Source organism: Equus caballus, chromosome 19 (genome assembly GCF_041296265.1).
Source record: "Equus caballus isolate H_3958 breed thoroughbred chromosome 19, TB-T2T, whole genome shotgun sequence".
Classification (NCBI taxonomy): Eukaryota; Metazoa; Chordata; class Mammalia; order Perissodactyla; family Equidae; genus Equus; species Equus caballus.
Window position 1 is genome coordinate 64,108,240 of NC_091702.1, and position 21,954 is coordinate 64,130,193.

Sequence of the window (21,954 nt, forward strand, 5' to 3'; positions counted from 1 at the left end):
AAATAGAATCCAACTTACTGCTTCATTATTATCCTATCATTTGTATTCTCTCTGTCTATAAGAGTCATCTTCTGATTTGTATATGTCATTCCTTGACCAAAAAAATTCAGTGACGTACCTCTGCTTGCTCCTAATGCCTTGTAAGACAACATTAAATTTTCATTCTAAAAGTATAAGTTCATAGAAGGGCAAAGAGAACAGGGAGAAGACCTTAGCAGCTAAATCTGGACTCTGATAAAGAGATGGACTAACTGATTTTGCAGATTTGAAAGGGCTCATTCCCACTTTCAGTGGGGAAAGCTGATCAATCTGAATTGTATTGCACACTACCAGATGGCTCTGGAATTAGTCCTACTAGCTACCTTGAAGCAGAAGTGAGACTCGTTGTTAGAAAGTGTTTTTAAGAAGCAAAGAAATCACCACCACCATCCCCTCAGCCAAAGATCCATCTTCTACTTTCTGGAAAAGATAAAACCATAACTGCTCTGGGGCACAGGGTGTACAGTGAGGGTGAATGTACTATACCTACAACAAGGGGAAGTCAAAGTGTACATACTGAATATGGTAACCTTTCAGCTTCTCTTTTCCTACTCAAGTTCCAGAATGTTAGCAGCCTTAATCCGAAAGCAAGATTTCTCAGAGATGAGAAATCCGAAGCCCAATAACAAAAGACCTAAAGATGCTGCTGAAGAAAGCCTGTGGTTGGCATCCCGCCCTCTAGTTACACAGTCATTCCAATCTGGTTTTTTTGTTTTTTGCTTTTTGGGTTTTTTTTGAGGAAGATTAGTCCTGAGCTAACTGCTGCCAATCCTCTTCTTTTTGCTGAGGAAGACTGGCCCTGAGCTAACATCCGTGCCCATCTTCCTCAACTTTTTTTTTTTTATATGTGGGACGCCTACCACAGCATGGCGTGCCAAGCGGTGCCATGTCCGCACCTGGGATCTGAACTGGCGAACCCCGGGCCACTGAAGCGGAATGTGCGAACCCAACCATTGCGCCACCAGACCGGCCCCTCCAATCTCTTTTTTTAACATCTTATTCTGAAATTGAATAGACATCAGTGATCAGACTCATGATAAATATTTCCAGAAAAAAAAGCAACTTTGAGGAATCCAAGACTATACAGAGAGAAGAAAACCTCAAAAAAAAAAAAAAAACCCCAAAGTATGATTTATGTCAGAGATAAATGAAAAAGTTACAGACGATAACCAGGTACTCTGTTTTTAAAAGGGCACTTTAAGAGAACAGAGAGCTTTTTTAGGAATAAAATATAATGACACAAATATAAAAATTTCAGAAAAGTTGAGAAATATAATTGACTAAATCAGAAAAGAAAGCAAAAGACAAATTAGAAAATGGGAGTGAAAAAAATTTAGGGGATTGTCTAATGTCTAATATCCAAATAATTCCAAACAGAGAACATGGAGAAGAAAATCACTGATGTAATAAAGAAAAATTTCAAGACATTCAGAATAGAAGTTTCCTTTGTAACAACATGGATAGACCTTGAGGGTATTATGCTAAGTGAAATAAGTCAGAGGGAGAAATTCAAATACCATATGATCTCACTCATAAGTAGAAGATAAAAACAATGAGAAACAAACACAGAGAAACAGGTTGGATTGGTGCTTACCAGAGGGGATGGTGGAGGGGGAGAGGGTGAAAGGGATGACTAGGCGCATGTGTATGGTGATGGATTATAATTAGTCTTTGGGTGATGAACATGATGTAATCTGCACAGGATTCGAAATATATTGTGATGTACATCTGAAATTTATATAATGTTACAATCCAATAAACTATAAAAACAAAAATTAAAATTAAAAAATAATTAGTTTAAAAAAAATGCAAGTTTCCATGTTAAAAGGGCACATTGAATGCCCAGAACCATGGATGAGGATAAATCTTTATCAAGATATATTATGAAATTTCAGAATCAAGAGACAGATAAAAATCTTATAAATTGCAAGACAGAGAAAAGATGGTCAGGGTCGTAGAAGGATAAGGGTCAGAATGGTTCCAGGCTTTTCAGCAGTAACAACAGAAGCTAGAAGGCAGAGAATGGCACGATGTCTTTAAAGTTCTAAAGGGAAGTGATTCCCAGCTTGGAATATGTAGCCAGTCAAATTGTTTCTGTGGTACGATAAGAACATTTTCAGACATGCGAGGTCTCCAGAACTTTACCTCCCAAACTCCCGTTCTCAGGAAGCTTTTGGCAGAGGTATTCCACTAAAGTGAGCAGACGTGGGGACCGGAGAATGGGGGGTCCAGTTCTACAGACTGTGCAAGTGTAGGAACAGCCAGCCCAAGTTGGAGCAGGACCTAAGGCTCTGACAGATCTCCCATAGGTGATGTGTTCTAAATCTCCTCTCAGCACGTAGTTGAGGGAAGGGTTTAGGTGATGAATTAGCAGTAAATACAGAGAGAAATAAGCAAAACAGAAAACAAAAAGATAGGAAAGAGAATCATAGTGTACTATGTGGCCCAGCCATAATAATGTGCACATCATCCAAATAATGTCAGCACTGTAATTGATCTAATCCAAATTATGACATCCCTGTCGTGAGAAAGTAGGGTAATGGAAGGGATTTGCATGTATTTAGGGAGTGGAGGGCAGAGGAGAGGGTCATCCATTATTCATGTTACTTAGAGTTACAAAGATAAGCATCATGAGAAAGTCAAAAAGAAAAAGTGGTAGAGGTAGTGGACCAAGGGACGAGTTTTATTTATTTTTAAAAAAATAGTTTTTGTAGATGGTGAGCGTATATAACTTTGATTTTAAAAGAAAGAACAAAAACTTTCATGAATCCCCAACAACTCAGGATGAAATCCCAAAGACCATCACAGTTTTATCGTTCTACTTTTTCCAACCCGTTTTTCTCCATCCAGCAGGTATTAGCACTCACACTGACAGATTCTTCTGTCTCTGTCCTTCCATTCCTTCAAGACAGACCTAGCCACCTCAGCAAGGCCTTCTCTTGCTCCCTCTTCTTAAATATTGCACCTTTTTTACATATAAATCCTGTTCTGTGGTTAGATTATAAACCTCTCCAAAGGAGGGCCTGGGTCCTATCCCTTTCATCTTTATAACCTGATACTCAGCGTATTGTCTTTGACGTAGTGTATGTGTTTATTGATTGTATAATTGTAACAAAGAAATGGAAAGTTAAACTATGAGTTGTTTCACTTAACGTTTGTAATAGAGTTACATTTGGACAGAATTTTGTTTACTTTTCCTTTTAGTTGTGTAAAAAACAGTTCCAGTACCGTGCCTCCTTGCGAGCACATCTTATTCGACATGCCAGAAAAGATTCGCCTGCCTCATCCTCTTCCAATTCCACGTCTAATGAGGCATCAGGAACATCGTCTGAGAAGGGCAGAACCAAACGAGAATTTATATGTTCCATATGTGGAAGGACATTACCTAAATTATATTCTCTTCGAATACATATGTTAAAGCACACAGGTGTAAAGCCACATGCGTGCCAGGTAAAGCCATGACATTTTGTTGTATATAGAAGATTGGAACTTAACTGGTGAGACTGGCTGATTCTGGAGTCACCCTCACTCTTGTAAAATGTCAAAGGGAATTCTGTGGTTTTCTCAGTTTGTTGCCTGGGTCAAGGGTGATTCCCAGCTATGTTAATTTGCTGTTTAATTTGTTGTAATTTGAGATGAATCTATTTAGGCTGTTCCTGAAACTTAGGGTTCAGAGGATGCACTGGCTGAGAATAAACAGTTCATCATCCCGGTCATCTCTTAGCCTCCAGCAGGACCATCCTAGGCTGAAAGAGAACCCATGGCTTGAAGATCTCAGCAAAAACCCTGCCTGAGCTGTTTGTCCTTCTCTAGAGCTGAGGGCTAAGGGCACCCAGATGCCAAAATAAGACTCTTGGGTAAGAGTCTTGAGATTAGCCACCTTTGGGCTATTTGGAACAGTGAAAAGTTTCTAGTAGCACCTATAGCCTTACATATAAGCATGATCCACTGTTTTTATTATTAAACAGTTTTGGAACCAATGAGATTTTTTTAATGAGATTTTTAATGTTTCTCTCTCTCGGGTTTTTTTAAGCTTTTTATTATATAAGAACAGAATGTAAGAGAGTAGACTTTCCTGTACCCTTCATCCGGCTTCAAAGTTATCAACACGTGATCGGTTGTTTTATGTATGTTGTCACTCATTGCCCTGCTTCCTCCTGCACTCAATTATTTTGAAACAAAATCGTAAACATCATTTTATTCGTAAGTTTAAGAACTAAGTATTAATTGGGCCTCTGGTCTTCTAGTGTAGCATTACTCCAAATACGTAGTCCATGGCAGGTAAGTACAGGAATGAAGAGTAAAGCTATAGAAATTGTCATGGCAATTTGACATTGATGTTTTTATCGTGTTTAACAAAAATCTCTCCCCAGTGGACTGGGGAAAGGAAAAAAAAGTGGTTCTTCATCACAGAGAGTTTGAGGAGCACTGTTCTAGTTGATGTAGCAGCAGATGAGTATATTTTCTTGATCAAGCTCCTATGTCCCTTTTAATATAAGGTGTACTGTTTACCAGTCTCACAAGGGCAACGTGAGGTGGTTTTGTACTGCTTTGAGCTCCTCCAGTGACCACATGGATGTAAGAAAAATGGCAGTATTTGTTAGGTACTGAATCAGAAGATGATCAGCCAGCTGATATTCCTGGCATTTGTTTAAACTTTCACTTTGTTGTTTTACTTATAATTTAAGTTTTTGATTCAAAATGGCATACTGGTTTCTCTGTCCTCATTCTTCCGATATGTCCTTTCTGTTATACTGGTTTAAATACCTCTGCTGTCTTAGGTCTGTGGAAAGACTTTCATCTACAAGCATGGTCTAAAGTTACACCAGAGTCTCCATCAGTCACAAAAGCAGTTCCAGTGTGAACTCTGTGTTAAATCATTTGTTACCAAACGGAGTCTTCAAGAACATATGAGTATTCACACAGGTAATGAGAAATTTATATTGACATAGTTAGATATTGTGTGCTATTAATTTACTATTATACTGATTACACTGTGATTATTTTGGAAGTTATATTGATATTGTGATGGCTGTATGTCTACAGTTTTTTATTAATGAGAGTAAAGTTAAAAGGTGTTCTTAAGTCTAGTTTTATGTGTACTGAGTACTAAATCATGCATAACATAGATCCAGGCACCTAAGGAAATGATCCTGCTTTTAAAAAGTTAAGCAATAGGCAGATGTAACTGTCAGCGTGATATGTGGCTTATAATTTTATTAGAAGTTGTGGTCTACACATACTTATTTTCAGTGCTTAAAGCAGTTGTGTGGAAATGGCCGGTGAAGGGTAGAGGCCTGCTCTAGGACTTTGGTGCTATGCTGTTATAATCCTGATGATTATGCAAATGTATGACGTTCTTTGGGCGTAGTACTGTAGTTGAGAGGAAATAGGGATTTTGATGTGGTTTGTTAGTCTTAGAAGGTGACTGCCAAACGTTATCGTTTCATGTCCCCTTGATCAGATAACTTCTGAAATATGTCATACAGTATTCTATTGGAAGGGCACCTGATTGCTGGATTTGTGACACGGTTTTTATTTTTTTAAAGGAGAGTCCAAGTACCTTTGCTCAGTGTGTGGAAAGTCTTTTCACAGAGGCTCTGGACTCAGCAAGCACCTAAAGAAACACCAGCCAAAGCCTGAGGTTCGAGGCTATCATTGTACTCAGTAAGTATTTAATATGTGAACCAGTCAATTTCTTTATGTTCTTACTCAGTTTATTTGAAAGTGGCTTTCAAGAGAAAATCTTTGAGGTGACTATAGTTGATAACAGTGTATTGTATAATTGAAACTTAAGAGAGTAGAACCTAAATGTTCACATATGTATATAGATTTATCTCTGAGGTGATGGATATGTTAATTAACTAAATGGGAGGAATCATTTCACAGTGTATACATACGTCAGATCATCACAGTGTACGCTTTAAATACCTTGCAGTTGATTTGTCAGTTAGACCTCAATAAAGCTGTAAAAAGAATGTTTGAAGATATTAAACTATTTGTTTACCCTTGATTTTAATCAGTCTTTTTAGCTTTGATGTTGCTATTTATGATTTTTTAAAGTTTCATTTAGATATAAATCACATAGCATAAAATCACTCATTTAAAATGACTTAAAGAGATTCTTCAGATGTGCTCCCTGGAGGTGGGTACTGTAGGAAAAAACGGTCCCAGTGCCAGCCAGTTTGTTTCTGGGCAGTTCCTCTGAAGTTCTGGGCCCTCTGCTGGTTTCTCCTTTCTTCAGTCTCCCTTTCTTTTTCCCTTTTTTCATTTTCCGAAGCCTCTTGGAATCTCTTTTTTATAATTGAGGTAAAATTTACATAACATAAAATTAATCCTTTTCTAGTGTATAGTTCTCGGCTTTAGTCCGTTCACAACTCTGCCTTGGCCTTCTCTTCCTGTTTGTGCAGAGTCGGCCAGAGGTGAGAGCTTAGGGCCTTCCCAGGTCTTTGCTGAGCGTGTGCCCAGCCCTGGCTAAGTGTGTGGACTTCTAGGTTCCTGGGAATCTGTGAGAGTTTTTCAAAGCCCCTGTTCCCCAGAGTCTCTCATGCCCAGCCTTTCCTCCCAATACGTAAGGTTTGTGTGTTGTTTGTACCAAACTATTATTCCTTGCCCCAGGCAGCAGTGACTCGTACATTTACCTTTAAATATTTTCAACACACTCCTCCTCCTTCCGCCCAGTCCTCAGCCCTGGGAGAGTCAGGCACAATAAAGGCAAGCCCTTGAGAGGATCCTTCAGGGAGTCACAACATAGGTCAAAACAAACAACCACAGTTTTTTGAGCAGAAGTCCCTCTGGCACTAGGAACTTGTAGGGGGAATGCAGGCTCGTCTTCACGGCTGCTGCTGAGCTGAGGGACCGGGGACCGGGCTAGGGTAAGTTCAAATGCCACGGAGCTCTTTTACTGAGATTCAACAAGTTTTTTCTTGGTTAAACGTTTCCTGGTCACTGTAAACTTTTCATTAGTTTCCAGAGTTTCAATAAAATTGATTCTGATAGTTTTGCCAATTTGTCCACAGCTTTTGTGGAGGGATGGGCTTTTGGTGTTCCCTATTCTGCAGTATTTGCTGATGTCACTCTAGTCAGTCCTTGTTTAAAACAAAGGTAGTTTATTATCAATCCATTTTTAGTTGCAAGTGAAAGAAAACGACCTAAACTGGCTTGAATGAAAAGTAAAATCTAGGTGTCTAAATGCTTTAATATAAACTGTATTCAGATTCATTAGCACTTGGTGTCTCTGAGGCTTCATATGGACAAGGCAGTGGCAATGGTTTCAGCCCCACATCCTCTCAACTCCCAAATTGTCAAGCTACTTCCCTCATAGTTCCTCCAGCAGCCCTGAGGTTCACTGCCGTTGGCTCTGGTTCAGTCACTTGGTTACCCCGAATCGATCACTGTGGCCAAGGGAAGGCCGTGCTCAGGTCGACTTTGGCCTGAGCCAGTTGTTCCATCCTCACGGTCAAGGTTGAGGCCTACTCCCAACACATGAACAGAGAATGAGAGAGGGTAAAAAGGGATCAGATGGGGTCGAGGGGGACAGAAAATAAATGTCCTCTGTAATAACCTTTGGGAGCTCTACGTGGTTCTTTCTAAAATGTTTCTAGTGCTCTAGAGCTAAAAGAACTTAAAACCCAGCAGCCTTATTGCACGATTAGAATACTAGTGAATTTTTTTTTCTTTTAAATTGGGCTCATCTTGATGAGTTCTAGAAACCCAAGAATATACTGAGTTCTTGGAAACTTGTTTTAAAAGAATAATAAGATGATCCAGTTGCATGATTGAATGTTATTATTGCAGATGTGAAAAAAGTTTCTTTGAAGCTAGAGATCTTCGCCAGCACATGAACAAGCATCTTGGTGTGAAGCCATTCCAGTGCCAATTTTGTGATAAGTGTTATAGTTGGAAAAAAGATTGGTATTCCCATGTGAAGTCTCATTCTGTCACTGAGCCTTACAGGTGGGTAAATGAGAGGAGGGTGTGAACTTAATTGAGAGATTTATGTACTTGGGTTAATCTTATGGATGCTGGTGCTTTGGAAAAAATAGTTCAGGTTTTCTTCCCCCCGCTATTTTAGGTGTAATATATGTGGCAAAGAATTTTACGAGAAAGCATTATTCAGAAGGCATGTAAAGAAAGCTACCCATGGGAAGAAAGGAAGAGCAAAGCAGAACCTGGAGCGGGTGTGCGAACGTTGTGGCAGGAAGTTCACTCAGCTGAGAGAGTACAGGAGGCACATGAACAACCATGAAGGTAACTACACTTGATATCATGTGTGCATCTCATAGAACAAAACCAATCCAGGAGTGACTCTCCCTTCCCCAGCCCTCAGCCTATTACTCACCTTCCTTGATAAGAGATTTCTCATGGACGATTTATTCACATGACAGAGGTGACCCTGAATCTGCATGCCTAATTGTTTTATAGATAGATTCCTTTTTTAGTGAACTTAATATTCTGTGCCAACATTTTTATGCTGAACTGACTGCCTGAAGCCTCTGTGTCCTTATCCTAGGATGACAGGATTCAGTGAAGGTTAAGGGATTCTGTGCACAGGAAACTCAGAGTTGTCTCTCAGTGACTTCTATCCATGGGAACACCTTTAGAGAGATTACAGTGCAGAGTCTGGTTTATTTTAAGTAAACCATTAGGTCCTAAATAAAAGACTGCAGTAGTCAAGATAGAAAGACTTAGGGGTTACTGTCCTTAAAGAAGAGCATTATTTATCAGGCTTCTTTAATATGTTTTGGTACTTTGACCTCACCACACACAGCTTTCCTTTTTTTTTTTTTAACAGGAGTTAAGCCATTTGAGTGCTTAACATGTGGAGTATCTTGGGCTGATGCCCGATCTCTAAAACGCCACGTCAGAACACATACAGGTGAACGGCCCTATGTCTGTCCCGTATGTAGTGAAGCCTACATAGATGCTCGAACACTCCGTAAACATATGACTAAATTCCACAGAGATTATGTGCCTTGCAAAATTATGCTGGAAAAAGATACCCTTCAGTTTCATAACCAAGGAACTCAAGTGGAGCATGCTGTTAGCATCTTAACAGCAGATATGCAGGAACAAGAAAGCAGTGTTCCTCAAGAACTGGAGACTGTGGTGGTGACAGGAGAAACTATGGAAGCTCTTGAAGCTGTTGCAGCTACGGAAGAGTGTCCGTCAGTATCTACACTTTCTGACCAAAGTATCATGCAGGTGGTTAATTATGTGCTGGCACAGCAGCAAGGACAGAAGCTCTCTGAAGTCGCAGAAGCCATTCAAACTGTTGAAGTAGAGGTGGCACATATTTCAGAAGCAGAATGAGTATAGCAGTGGAGATAAAAAGAAGTGACATCTCATGGATGCTGAGCTCCCAGAATGTTTGTTTACAGTACTATATGGCTGTCGCCTGGACTGTAGGTCGAGGCTCTGGGCTGTTTGGTGATGTTTGAACATTTCTAAACGGTTTGTCTGGCTAATGGGGTCTATAGAAAAGTCCATTTACTGTAAGGAAATTGAAAACAAATCTATTTGATGGCAGTGGTTTATCATGGTATACTTTTTATGAATTAATGTTTATAAAGAACTGTACTAAATTAAAAACTGTACGGTTTCATTTGCATTTTGACATTATTGTATACTTGAGTTTAAAAGGCTGCACCAGTCGGCTTTTCTTCTCCTTTCCTGTCAAAATATAGAGGCTCTGTGATTTCATTTGCCCTGTTTATGGGTTAAAAAAAAGATCTAATATAAAGCATTTTAGTAGGATGCGTAGGTATATTACATTTTTTAAATGCTTCAAATCTGTGATTCTTGACTATTTATTTTAACCCCTTATATGTCAGGGATTCTTTATTCTATTTTAAAGCACTTAATGAGTTACATGTTGTAATCAAGTTTGCACAGTATACTTATCTATATGGGGAACCCTTATGAATAGCTGTTTTTTAAAATGCCATTAAAATGCATGAAATGCCTATTAAAGCCTTACTATGCTATCTTTTCAAGGCAAATAAATTGACCATGAGCAAAGAACACTCTTATTAAACACTGTTGATGGGAAATTTCTTCTTGATAACATAGGACAACAAATGGGGGGAAAATGAATGTTGTTCTTTTGCTCAAGAATGAACACATTAAAACTAGGTTCGGTATGTTTGCAGCTTTGTATCATGTTTAATTGTTCAATTTTGTTGAAAAACTGCAGCTTATAAATAGGATAGCAATATAGACATCTACAGCGGTCCTGTGGATACCATATAATTGTCAAGTAATTTCAGAATATTGAAGAGTCTTTACTTCAGCCCTCATGATGGTATACCACTTAAAGAAATTATGGTCCACCAAATTGTTGACAGTAAATTATTTTTAAAAAGTTATCTGAGAATTAATATATTAATTTGTGTTTGATTTTTAAATTCCCACCCCTTTAAGCTATCCAATTTTCTGATTTTCAAGATAACCATGGGGAGATGGCACATTTCTCTCCTCTGGGAAACTACCACTCAAACTATAATTGTTAAAATTAAACTTTTAAGTTTTAGAAGCTAAAATAAGGTGTAAAATTAAGATACAAACAAATCACATGTAAATCATTCCTAAAGCACAAGAAAAGAATGTGCCTTGATGTACATATATTAAGATACTTATTCCAGTTTACTTTAAAAATGGCTTAAAAGATAAAGAATAAATGTGATGCCATGCATGCATTATACCTGTATATGTAATATTTGCATTTGCAAGTTTCCCTTTGTTTCCGTAGCTGTGTGGCTGACCTACAATTTTAAGTGAATTGACATACAGTCTGTCAGTTTGTGATGGCTGCTTGTTTATTGTGTCTTTCGGTTAGTTAGTGAAAATGTATTTCAATCTAAGATTTGAAATTGTCTTTTATGTTCCATCCTCACCATTGTTACTGGATTTAGTTAATTGTGTAAGACCATTAATGTATGTCATAAATATGTAAATAAAAGATGTTGAATCTTGTTTAAAAGCATAAGCTTTGGAATTGAGCCTGTCACTATTTTCAATTCATAAATCAGTTACTGTTATTTGGTGTTTTGAACTTAATTCATTTTTAAAGGGAAAGGAAGTTGACCACATTCAAGAATAACCATTGGAGGCCCGGCCCTGTGGCCGAATGGTTAAGTTCAAGCGCTCCCCTTCCACAGCCTGGGGTTTCGCTGGTTGGGATCCTGGGCGCAGACATGGCACTGCTCATCAGGCCATGCTGAGGGTGGCATCCCATATAGCACAACCAGAGGCACCCACAACTAGAATATACAACTATGTACTGGGGGGCTTTGGGGAGGAGAAGAAGGGGGAAAAAAAGAAGATGGGCAACAGATGTCAGCTCAGGTGCCAATCTTTAAAAAGAAAAAAGCCGTTGCATGAACACGTAATATGAAAACGTCTTTTAAACCTGATCTTACCACAAAATAAAAAGTAGTGCAGGGGCCGGCCCAGTGGCGCAGCAGTAAAGTTCACATATTCCACTTTGCGGCAGCCCGGGGTTCACCGGTTCGGATCCTGGGTGCAGACATGGCATGGTAAAGCCATGCTGTGGTAGGTGTCCCACATAGAAAGTAGAGGAAGATGAGTATGGATGTTAGCTCACAGCCAGCCTTCCTCAGCAAAATGAGGAGGATTGGCAGTAGTTAGCTCAGGGCTAGTCTTCCTCAAAAAAAAAAAAAAATAGTGCAATTAACTGCCAACTTTGGATAAATTAAGTATGTAGTTTACATAAATTGCATGTAGGAACAAGTGTTAAGCTTCCAAAAATTCAGCTTTATATTACTATGGGGGGAACCTCTATATAACAATTCTCTTTTAGAAACACACATTGTTTTGTTGTTATCAGATGACTTTCCCACATTGTTTTGTTGTTATCACATGAGTTTCCTCAAACCGTGTGGGTATCCCCTGGTTAAATCTACTTGTTACTAACTGCTCCTAAGCAATTTGAGTCGTTGCTGTTGGTCACTGAAATGTATATATTGTCGATAGAAATGAATTAACTAATCCTCCAATGTTTTTTTTTAATTGAGTTCATTATAGTCTACATCATTGTGAAGTTTCAGTTGTAACAATATTTCTCGTCCGTCACCACGTAAGTGCTCCCCTTCACCCGTGCCCACCGCCCACCCCTTTTCCCTGGTAACCACTGAACTGTTTTCTTTGTCCATGTGTTTGTTTATATTCCACATATGAGTGAAATCATGTGGTGTTTATTTTTCTCAGTGTGGCTTATTTCATTTAACATAATATCCTCCAGGTCGATCCATGTTGTTGCAAATGGGATGAATTTGTCTGTTTTTCTGGCTGAGTAGTATTCCATTGTATATATACACCACATCATCTTTATCCAATCATTAGTTGATGGGCGCTTGGGTTGCTTCCATGTCATGGCTATTGTGAACAGTGCTGCAGTGAACACAGGTGCATATGCTACTTTGCATTGTTGATTTCAAGCTAGTTGGATAGATACCCAGCAGTGGGATGGCTGGGTCATATGGTATTTCTATTTTTAATTTTTTGAGGAATCTCCATAATGTTTTCCATAGTGGCTACACCAGTTTGCATTCCCACCAGCAGTGTATGAGGGTAGCCTTTTCCCCACACCCTCTCCCACATTTGTTATTTGTAGTCTTAGTGATTATAGCCATTTTAACAGGTGTAAGATGGTATCTTAGTGTAGTTTTGATTTGCATTTCCCTGATGATTAGTGATGTTGAACATCTTTTCATGTGCTCAGTAGCCATCTGTATATCTTCTTTGGAAAAATGTCTGTTCATATCCTCCACCCATTTTTTGATTGGGCTGTTTTTTTGTTGTTCAGTTCTGTGAGTTCCTGATATATGGAGATTAACCCCTTGTCAGATATATGATTTGCAAATATCTTCTCCCAATTGGTGGGTTGTCTTTTTGTTTTGATCCTAGTTTCTTTTGCTTTGCAGAAGCTCTTTAGTCTGATGAAATCCCACTTATTTTTTCTTTTGTTTCCCTTGTCTGAGAAAACATGGTATTTGAAAAGATCCTTTTAAGTTCAATGTCAAGGGGTGTACTACCTATTATCTTCCAAGAGGTTTATGGTTTCAGGACTTATCTTCAAGTCCTTGATCCATTTTGAGTTTATTTTTGTGTATGACGTGAGATAATGGTCTACTTTCATTCTTTTGCATGTGACTGTCCAGTTTTCCCAACACCATTTATTGAAGAGACTATCTTTTCTCCATTGTATGTTCTTGGCACCTTTGTTGAAGATTAGCTGTCCGTAGATGTGTGGTTTTATTTCTGGGCTTTCAGTTCTGTTCCATTGATCTGTCTGCCTATTTTTGTACCAGTAACATGCCGTTTTGATCACTATGGATTTGTGGTACATTTTGAAGTCAGGGATTATGATGCCTCCAGCTTTGTTCTTTTTTCTCAGGACTGCCTTAGCAATTTGGGGTCTTTGGTTGCCCCATAGGAATCTTAGGATTCTTTGTTCTATTTCCATGAAGAATGTTATTGGGATTCTGATTGGGATAGCGTTGAATCTGTAGATTGCTTTAGGCAGTATGGACATTTTAACTATGTTTATTCTTCTAATCCATGTGTATGGAATATCTTTCCATTTCTTTATGTCATCATGGATTTCTTTCAGTAATGCCTTATAGTTTTCATTGTATAAGTCCTTCACTTCCTTGGTTAAATTTATTCCTAGATATTTTATTCTTTTTGTTGAGATTGTAAATGGAATTGTGTTCTTGAGTTCTCTTTCTGTAAGTTCGTTATTACAGTATAGAAATGCAACTGATTTTTGTAAGTTAATTTTGTACCCTGCAACTTTACTGTAGTTGTTAATTATTTCCAATAGTTTTCCAATGGATTCTTTAGGGTTTTCTGTATATAAGATCATGTCATCTGCAAACAGCCAGAGTTTCACTTCTTAACTCCCTGTTTGGATTCCTTTTATTCCTTTCTCTTGCCTAATTGCTCTGGCCAAAACCTCCAGTACTATGTTGAGTAAGAGCAGTGAGAGTGGACATCCTTGTCTTGTTCCTGTCCTCAGGGGGATAGCACTCAGTATTTCCCCATTGAGTCTGATGTTGGCTGTGGCTTAATCATATATGGCCTATATTAGGTTGAGGTAATTTCCTTCTATCCTCATTTTGTTAAGAGTTTTTATCATAAATGGCTGTTGGATCTTGTCAAATGCTTTCTCTGCATCTCTTGAGATGATCATGTGGTTTTTATTCCTCATTTTGTTAATGTGGTGGATCACATTGATTGTGGATGTCGAACCATCTTATGGGTTTTGTTTTATTAAAAGCCATTGGCTTTTAATTTAAAGCCAGGTGGGTTTTAGTCTGTTTGTTTTATTAGAATCCAGCGGCTGTTTACAGAATTTCACAAGTTTCCCTGAAGTGCTGGACTTGAGCTAATGCAAACCTTTTTTTTAATAGCATTGGTGTAAACTGTCTGCATGATGCTTCCTGCTCATGATTCCTCTCTTCAAATTTGCAGTCTCCTTGGAGGTTCCTGAACAGGCTTACATCTAATGTTTGGAACATACACAGTAAAAGCCTTGGCCTCCCCTGATCCTATACATTTATCAGTTATAGTTTCTAGAGGCTTGTGGAGCAAAGATGCATTGATAGCGTCTTTATTTCTTGAATCATTTAAAACATTGCCATGCCTACGTTATAGTCTATTGACTGAAGTTTTGAAGTTTAGTACTGCTGCTGATTGGATTTTTCCTCAAGAGTTTTATAAATTTTAGAGTATGAACTCACCTCCAATAGGGCCTTGTCTTTGGGAATCCTGTGTCACCCACCCGGGTTGACGGTGGGTCCTTCCAGATCCGTTCTGTGTGCTTCTCCTAGGTTGCTCCAAGAGTACTGGTGGCGAGGTGCTGTTTGTGGCTTAGCTTCCCAGACCACGGTCTCTCAGCCCAACTGGGAGTTTGAACTTGAGACCAGGGCGAGGGAAAGCGCGTTGTTCTAGATCTTCAAGGGGGGCTTCTGCACACCCGGAGCCCAGCTGGGACAGACAGACGTCCCTTCTGCCTGGGCGGTGAATGGAGTTTCTTCTGGTTTGTTCTTTCAGTCACGATGTAGCTCTTCAGTGGTCCCAGCTTTGTGTGGAATTCTTAGTCCCAATTTCTGCAGACCTAAATCCTGCTCTCTTGCCACCTTTGGGTTGTCAAAAGCCAGCCCCCTTCTAAGTGGCAGTGCCATCTACCGCAAGAACCACCATGGGCTACGCCAGTTTCCGCTCAGTTTCCTCTTAGTCCGATGACATTCCCTTTCTTACAAACTCCTACTACTATTTTCACAGGAGTTGGTTACGTTTTATCAAGCCAAGATTTTCAGCTATTTTAGTCTCTTCCGAACTCTGAAAACCAAATAGTGTTGTTTCTTTAAATATTTTTCCCCTCTGGTCCTCTCTTCTTTATTTCTGAGAGAAGGTTTTATTTCTACCTTCAACACATCTTTCATTCTCCCCATCTTTTTCTCCTTTCCTGATAACCTTCTGATCTTTAACTTTTTTTTTCAATTATCTATTGAATTCTTCATTGTAATAGATTTCTTAGATGAGCACTTCCGCTTGGTTCTTCATGGGTGCTTATTTATGCTTCCCTTTTCCATTCATCTTTCCTTGCCTTGCTGATTGGATTTATTATACTCATTTCTTACTGTATCTGTCCTGTGTGCTCTGCTGAAACATTACTTTTTGTGAGTATACCACAATTTTACCATTCTACTGTTGATGGATATTTGGGTTATTTTCGGTTTGGGGTTATCATGAAGAATGCAAGGACCGTTTTTCTCCTCTTGGTGTATATGGGCACGCATTTCCGTTGGGTATATAACTAAGAGTGGAACTGGAGTCATTTGGGTTTGTGAATGTTCAACATTTACAGATAAGACCAAAGTATTTTCCAAAGAGATTGTGCCAGTTTACACTCGCGGTGGGGTTCTCCGCATGCTTGCCAAGTACTGGTAGTGTTGCTGCTTACTTAAGCTCACCCGTCCCGAGATGCATGTGCTTAGGATCCCTCACCCAATAAATAGTATTTTTAAAACAAGATATAGAAATATTTATGTAAATGTGTCTATGTGTGTGTTTATGTATACATACATATATTCTCTAGTTTTTTTATCTAGATAGCCTGGGAGCAGTGACACCCCCCAGCAATGATGACACCTAGCTCCTAGATATTGGTTTCTAGAAGAAAATTTTTTTTCTTAAAGATTGGCACCTGAGCTAACGTCTGTTGCCAATCTTTGTTTTCCCTTCTTCTCCCAAAGCCCCCCAGTTCATGGTTGTATATTCTAGTTGTCGGTCCTTCTGGCTGTGCTATGTGGGATGCTGTCTCAGCATGGCTTCATGATGAGCTGTGCCATGTCCGCGCCCAGGATCCAAACCGGTGAAACCCTGGGCCGACGAGGCAGAGCGCGCGAATTTAACCACTAGGCCATGGGGCCGGCCCTGGATATTGGTTTCTAAAAGCCGCTCCCCAATAGAAGGAACTCAGGTCCTTGGGGAAATGGCTGATTTCAGGGCTGAGTAGGGAAAGCACAAGATGAGTCTGGAAAATCTTGTGTCAGAAAGCAAGGAGATGCTCAAAGAATGATAGGGACATATCAAGAGGGCACAGAACTCCTTGAAGGGACTCTCACTGTCCAAATCGTGGCAAAGTGAGTGACATCATAATGATAGTAACAGACTAGACACCATTGAATAAAACAGGAAGCCATAAATCCACTGTTAGGAGGCCTTAAAACCATCCCCAGGTTCAGTGATTGAACAGACGGACTCATAGCACTTAGCAAACAGTCATACTCATGGCTATGATTAATTACTGAGGAAGGATATAAAACAAAACCAGGGAAGGGAAAAGACACATGTGGGACAGTCCAGAGGAAACAAGCACAAGTTTCCAAGAATCCCAATGGAATCAAGCTTAATTCCTTCAGCTGTGAGTTGCGATGGCACACGAGCAAAGTGTTGTCTACCAGGAGGCTCACTGGAGACTCAGCACCCTGGGTTTTTGTTTGTTTGTTTGTTTGTTTGTTTGTTTTGAGGAAGAGTAGCCCTGAGATAACTACTGCCAGTCCTCCTCTTTTTGCTGAGGAAGCCTGGCCCTGAGCTAACATCTGCGCCCATCTTCCTCTACTTTCTATGTGGGACGCCTACCACAGCATGGCGTGCCAAGTGGTGCCGTGTCCGCACCCCGGGATCCGAACCGGCAAACCCCGGGCCGCCGAGAAGCGGAATGTGCGAACTTAACTGCTGCACCACCGGGCCAGCCCAGCACCCAGGGTTTTTACTGGTGCTGGTCACACAGGCATCCTCCGTTTAGCACATTCCAAAACTGCAGACTCCCAGAAGGAAAGCAATTGCTCGGCGTAAAGCACATCATGTACGAGGCGTTGAGGCGCAGAGAGCCGCACTTTTAGGAGAGGTGCTGCGTCAGGGCAGGGAACTGTTCACCAGCTGAGTTTCCAGATGCCAGACGAAGCCAACCTGGAAGCAGGATTTGTAAGGATAGCAGTCTCAGACCTGCTGTATTAACTCGTTTCTGCATGTCCACTGAGATAAGTAAATGAATGAAAAAATGGAAAATTTGATGAACAGGGTATTTCAATAATTCTCTCACAAAATATTCATTAATTACAAAGGAGAAAAGAACCTCATGGTGGAGGAGTCTGACAGATAACATCTTAATCAAGTAATCAAAGTGATCATCAGTAACAGGATAATCAAAATTGTGGGCCTCTTGATATAGGATGCAATTAGAAGAACACAACATCACATGTTATTTCTGTCAAAAATGCGTAACTTTAATCATGAGGAAGCATTAGACAACCCCAAATTGGGGGATATTCTACAGTTACTGGCCTATGAGATTTAAAAGTGTCAGGTCATGAAAAAAAGACTGAAGAACTGGACCAGACCAAAGGCGACTAACCAGACACGACAGCGAATGCAGTGAGTGATTCTGAACCAGCCCCTCCGCTGGAAGGCCATGGGTGAAGGTGGAAAGCAGCCGGAGGACCGGATGGAAGTAATGCATCAATGTTAGTTCCCTGGCTGTATGGCAGTTGTGTAGAAGAGTGAACTTATTCATAAAAATACATAACAATTCAGGTGTGATGGGGCATCAGGCTGACAAGTTACTCTCAAAAAGCTCAAGAAAAAAATTACTTGTAATTTTTCTGTAAGTTTGAGATTGTTTCAAAATAAAATTATTTTTTAAATGAATGGGAGGAGGATCAACATCTGGTATGGCAGATGAGGAGCTCTGTGGACCTGTTTCCCCAGGAAAATTGTAAAAACAGAAAAAAAGACAACCATTTAAAGCCTCTGGAAATGGTCCTATGGGCAAACAGCAAATGAAGAACATTTATTCAAGAAAAATTTATGAAAATTCATTAAGAAAGGCAAGAGTCTGTGGTATCTGAACCAAGGCCACTCTTTGCCTCCTGCATCTCAGCTCAGTGAGGTGGAGACGCCACTCGACTGTTGCATCCCAGAATTCAGGGGTCCCTCTCCTGCCAGCTTGCAGTTGGAGGGCTGTCTTCCTGGGGGGACCAGGACGTCAGTCTTTCTCATTCTGCCCCCAGCTGCCTGTTCCTGAGATAAGGCCTAGGGAAGCGAGGTTGGGACGTGAGGGCTCCCTTCTTCCACCCAGATCCCATTTGTGAAACAGAGGCGCTACCTCGGGCAAAGTGAGCTGTGGAGACTGAGGCCCGACCACCGGTGTCTCTGTTCATGAGCTGCTGGTTCCAGGCCGGGAGAGGGAAGCCAAGAGGACTCAGGCTGCTGCTGCCCCTTCCACCAAGCACTCAGTTTGCAGAGCAAGAGTGTCACTCACACATTTGCCATTGTCCCCCCTCCAGCTCCAGAACCCTGGCTCAGAGACTTTGCCTGGAGGGAGGAGCAGGCAGTGAAACAGAGCTTCTCATCTCTTCCAAAGAACTGACTTTATTTACAACACAGTCTGAAGGACACTGTGACAGTGGGGGTTAAGGTGACAGGCCATTGGGAGGAGATTCAAGATACAGGAATAAACCAGGTCTGCCAGTTTGTAAGAGAGGACTAGGGAACAGGGCAGCCGGGAGGAGCCCTCCTGGAATCAGAACAAATACAAACACTGACCTCAGAAGTTATTCTTTCAGAGGAACAATTTGACTGGATTGGCTTGTTTGTAGAATGCTGTAATTTGTTGCTCTAATAATTTAATCCCAGGGCATTATTCAAAACAATTGAACAATTATTCAGCAATTAGTGGAGTTCAACAGCTGGGTGTGAGCATGGAAAGAGAGGAAGAGAACACCACCGAAGTCATTGTCATCCCAGGGTGACTGTGGGCTTAGTCAAAGCTGTACCTCTCTGCGGAGGGGAGACAGCCTCCACTGTAATAACCCAGCCAGTCACTCAGCACGCAAGCAAATAACAATAACCAGGCCTCGAGAGGGGAAAAGAGAAGGGAACCAGTACCCGGAGTTATTACAATCTATCATCTAAAATGCCCATGGCATGCAAAGCAGCAGGAAAGTATGCCTCGTACACTGGAAAAAAGTAGGCAACAGAAACTGCCTGTGAGAGCAACCAGATGTCAGATTTATCAGAAAACGACTTCAAAATAACCATTATAAATATGTTTACAGAACTAAAGAAAACCATTTTTTCAGCCTGCTTGAACTGTCAAAACAAAATGCCACAGGCTGTGTGGCTTAAACAACGGAAATTTATTTCTCACAGTTCTGCAGGCTGGAGAGCCCAAAGTCAACGTGCTGGTGAGGTAGGTTTCATCCGGGGGTCTCTTCTTTCTTTGGCTTGTAGGTGGCCACCGTTTTGCTGTGTGCTCACGTGACCCCGTTTTTGTGCATGTGTGGACAAAGAGAGAGAACACTCTGGTGTCTCATTTTATAAAGATGACGATCCTATCCAGTCAGGGCCTCACCCTATGGCCTCCATTAACTCATAGTCCTCACCCCCAGATAAAGCCACACTGGGGGTTAGGGACTCAGCATGTGAATGGGGGAGGGGGACGGTACACAGACATTCGGTCCATAACAACTACAACTAAACAAGTGAAGGAATGTGTTACAATGCTGCATCAAATAGAGAATATCAATAAAGAGATGGAAAGTAAAAAAAGAACCAAATGGAAATTAATGAAGTGAAAAGTAAAATAAGTAAAAGAAAAATGAGTTGGAAAGTAAAATAAAAAATTCCCTAGAGAGGTTAAACAATAGATTTGAACTGGCAAAAGAAAAAATAAGTGAACGTCAAGATAGACTAACAGATTATGCAAACCAAAGAACAGAGGGAACCGAATGAAGAAAAATGAAGAAAGCCTCAGAAAAATGTGGGACATGATTAAATGCACTAATATATACATAATGGGAGTAACAGAAGGAGAGGAGAAAGAGAAAGGAGCAGAAAAAAAAACGGGCGAAAAATGGTTGAAAACTTCCAAAATTTATTGATAAACAATAACCTACACATCCAGGAAGTTTAATGAACTCAAATTAGGAGAAACACAAAGAGACCCACAAACAGACTCATCATAGTGAAAATGCTGAAAGTCAAAGACAAGGAGAAAATGGTAAAACCAGTAAGAGAAAAACAAGTCTTTACTTACAAGGGAGCCCCAGTAAGATTAACAGATGACTTCTCAGCAGAAACAATGGAGGGCGTAAAGCAGCAGGATAACATATTCAAAGTGCTTAAAGAAATAAACTTACACCAAGAACCCTATATGCAGTAAAACGATCTTTCAAAAGTGAGGTGAAATAAAGACCTTATCAGATAAACACAGAGAATTTGTTGCTAGTAGACCTGCCTTGCAACAAATACTAAAGGAAACTTTTTAGGCTAAAAACAATTGAATTCTGATGGTAATTCAAATTTACATAAAAGAACAGAGAGCTCCAGTCAAGGCAGGTATAAAATTACGACAGGTTATAGGCATAATTATTCTCTTAATTGATTTAACAAGCAGTTGTGTAAAATAATATGTATTTAATGTATTATTGAGCCAAGAACATATGGAAACATAATATATGTCTAATATTTATGCAAATAATAGCACAAAGAAGCGGGTTGGAGCACAGCTGAATTGGGCTAAGGAAATGGCTACAGTAGTAAAGTAATAATTATAAAAATTTTTTATTGAGTTGTAACGTTAATAGATGTAACAGGTATAACAATAATACCACAAAAAGAGGAAACAGGGAAGAAAGCTATATAGGAATAACCTTTCTATATATAACAAATTACACCAACATAAACCTGAAACTGATTCTGGTAAGTTAAAATGTATATGGTAAACCCTAGAGGCTGGCCCCATGGCTGAGTGGTTAAGTTTGCGTGCTCCGCTGCAGGTGGCCCAGTGTTTCACTGGTTCGAATCCTGGGCGCGGACATGGCACTGCTCATCAAACCACGCTGAGGCAGCGTCCCACATGCTGCAAGTAGAAGGACCCACAATGAAGAATATACAACTATGTACCGGGGGGGCTTTGGGGAGAAAAAGGAAAAAAAAATAAAATCTTAAAAAAAAAAAATGTATATGGTAAACCCTAGAGCAATCACTAGCCAGCCCTGGTGGTCTAGTGGTTAAGACTTGGTGCTCTCACCTCTCTGGCCTGGGTTTGTTTCCCAGTCAGGGATCCACACCACCTGTTTTTGACTGCCATGCTATGGCAGCTGCATGTTGCTGTGATGCTGAAAGCTATGCCACCAGTATTTCAAATATCAGCAGGTCACCCAGGATGGACAGGTTTCAGCAGAGCTTCCAGACTCAGACCGACTAGGACGAAGGACCTGGCCACCCATTTCCAAAAAATTTGGCCATGAGAACCTTATGAGTAACAACAGGCAGGGTTCAACTCTGCTGTACACAGGGTCACTAGGAGCTGGACTCGAC

The 21,954-nt window shown here is 40.3% G+C and overlaps 1 protein-coding gene across 5 annotated transcripts in view; it reads left to right on the forward strand.

Moving 5' to 3' along the window:
• Positions 1–11,023, forward strand: part of ZBTB11 (zinc finger and BTB domain containing 11) — a 28,832-nt gene extending 17,809 nt beyond the window's left edge. For all 5 annotated transcript variants that reach the window (XM_023623842.2, XM_023623846.2, XM_070243846.1 and 2 more), the window contains 6 exons: positions 3,244–3,489; positions 4,821–4,965; positions 5,589–5,706; positions 7,837–7,995; positions 8,114–8,289; positions 8,834–11,023. In XM_023623842.2, coding sequence (XP_023479610.1) covers positions 3,244–3,489; positions 4,821–4,965; positions 5,589–5,706; positions 7,837–7,995; positions 8,114–8,289; positions 8,834–9,351 — 1,362 coding nt within the window. In that variant the 3' untranslated portion in view covers positions 9,352–11,023. The remainder of the gene's footprint in view (positions 1–3,243; positions 3,490–4,820; positions 4,966–5,588; positions 5,707–7,836; positions 7,996–8,113; positions 8,290–8,833) is intronic.
• Positions 11,024–21,954: the final 10,931 nt, after the last annotated feature.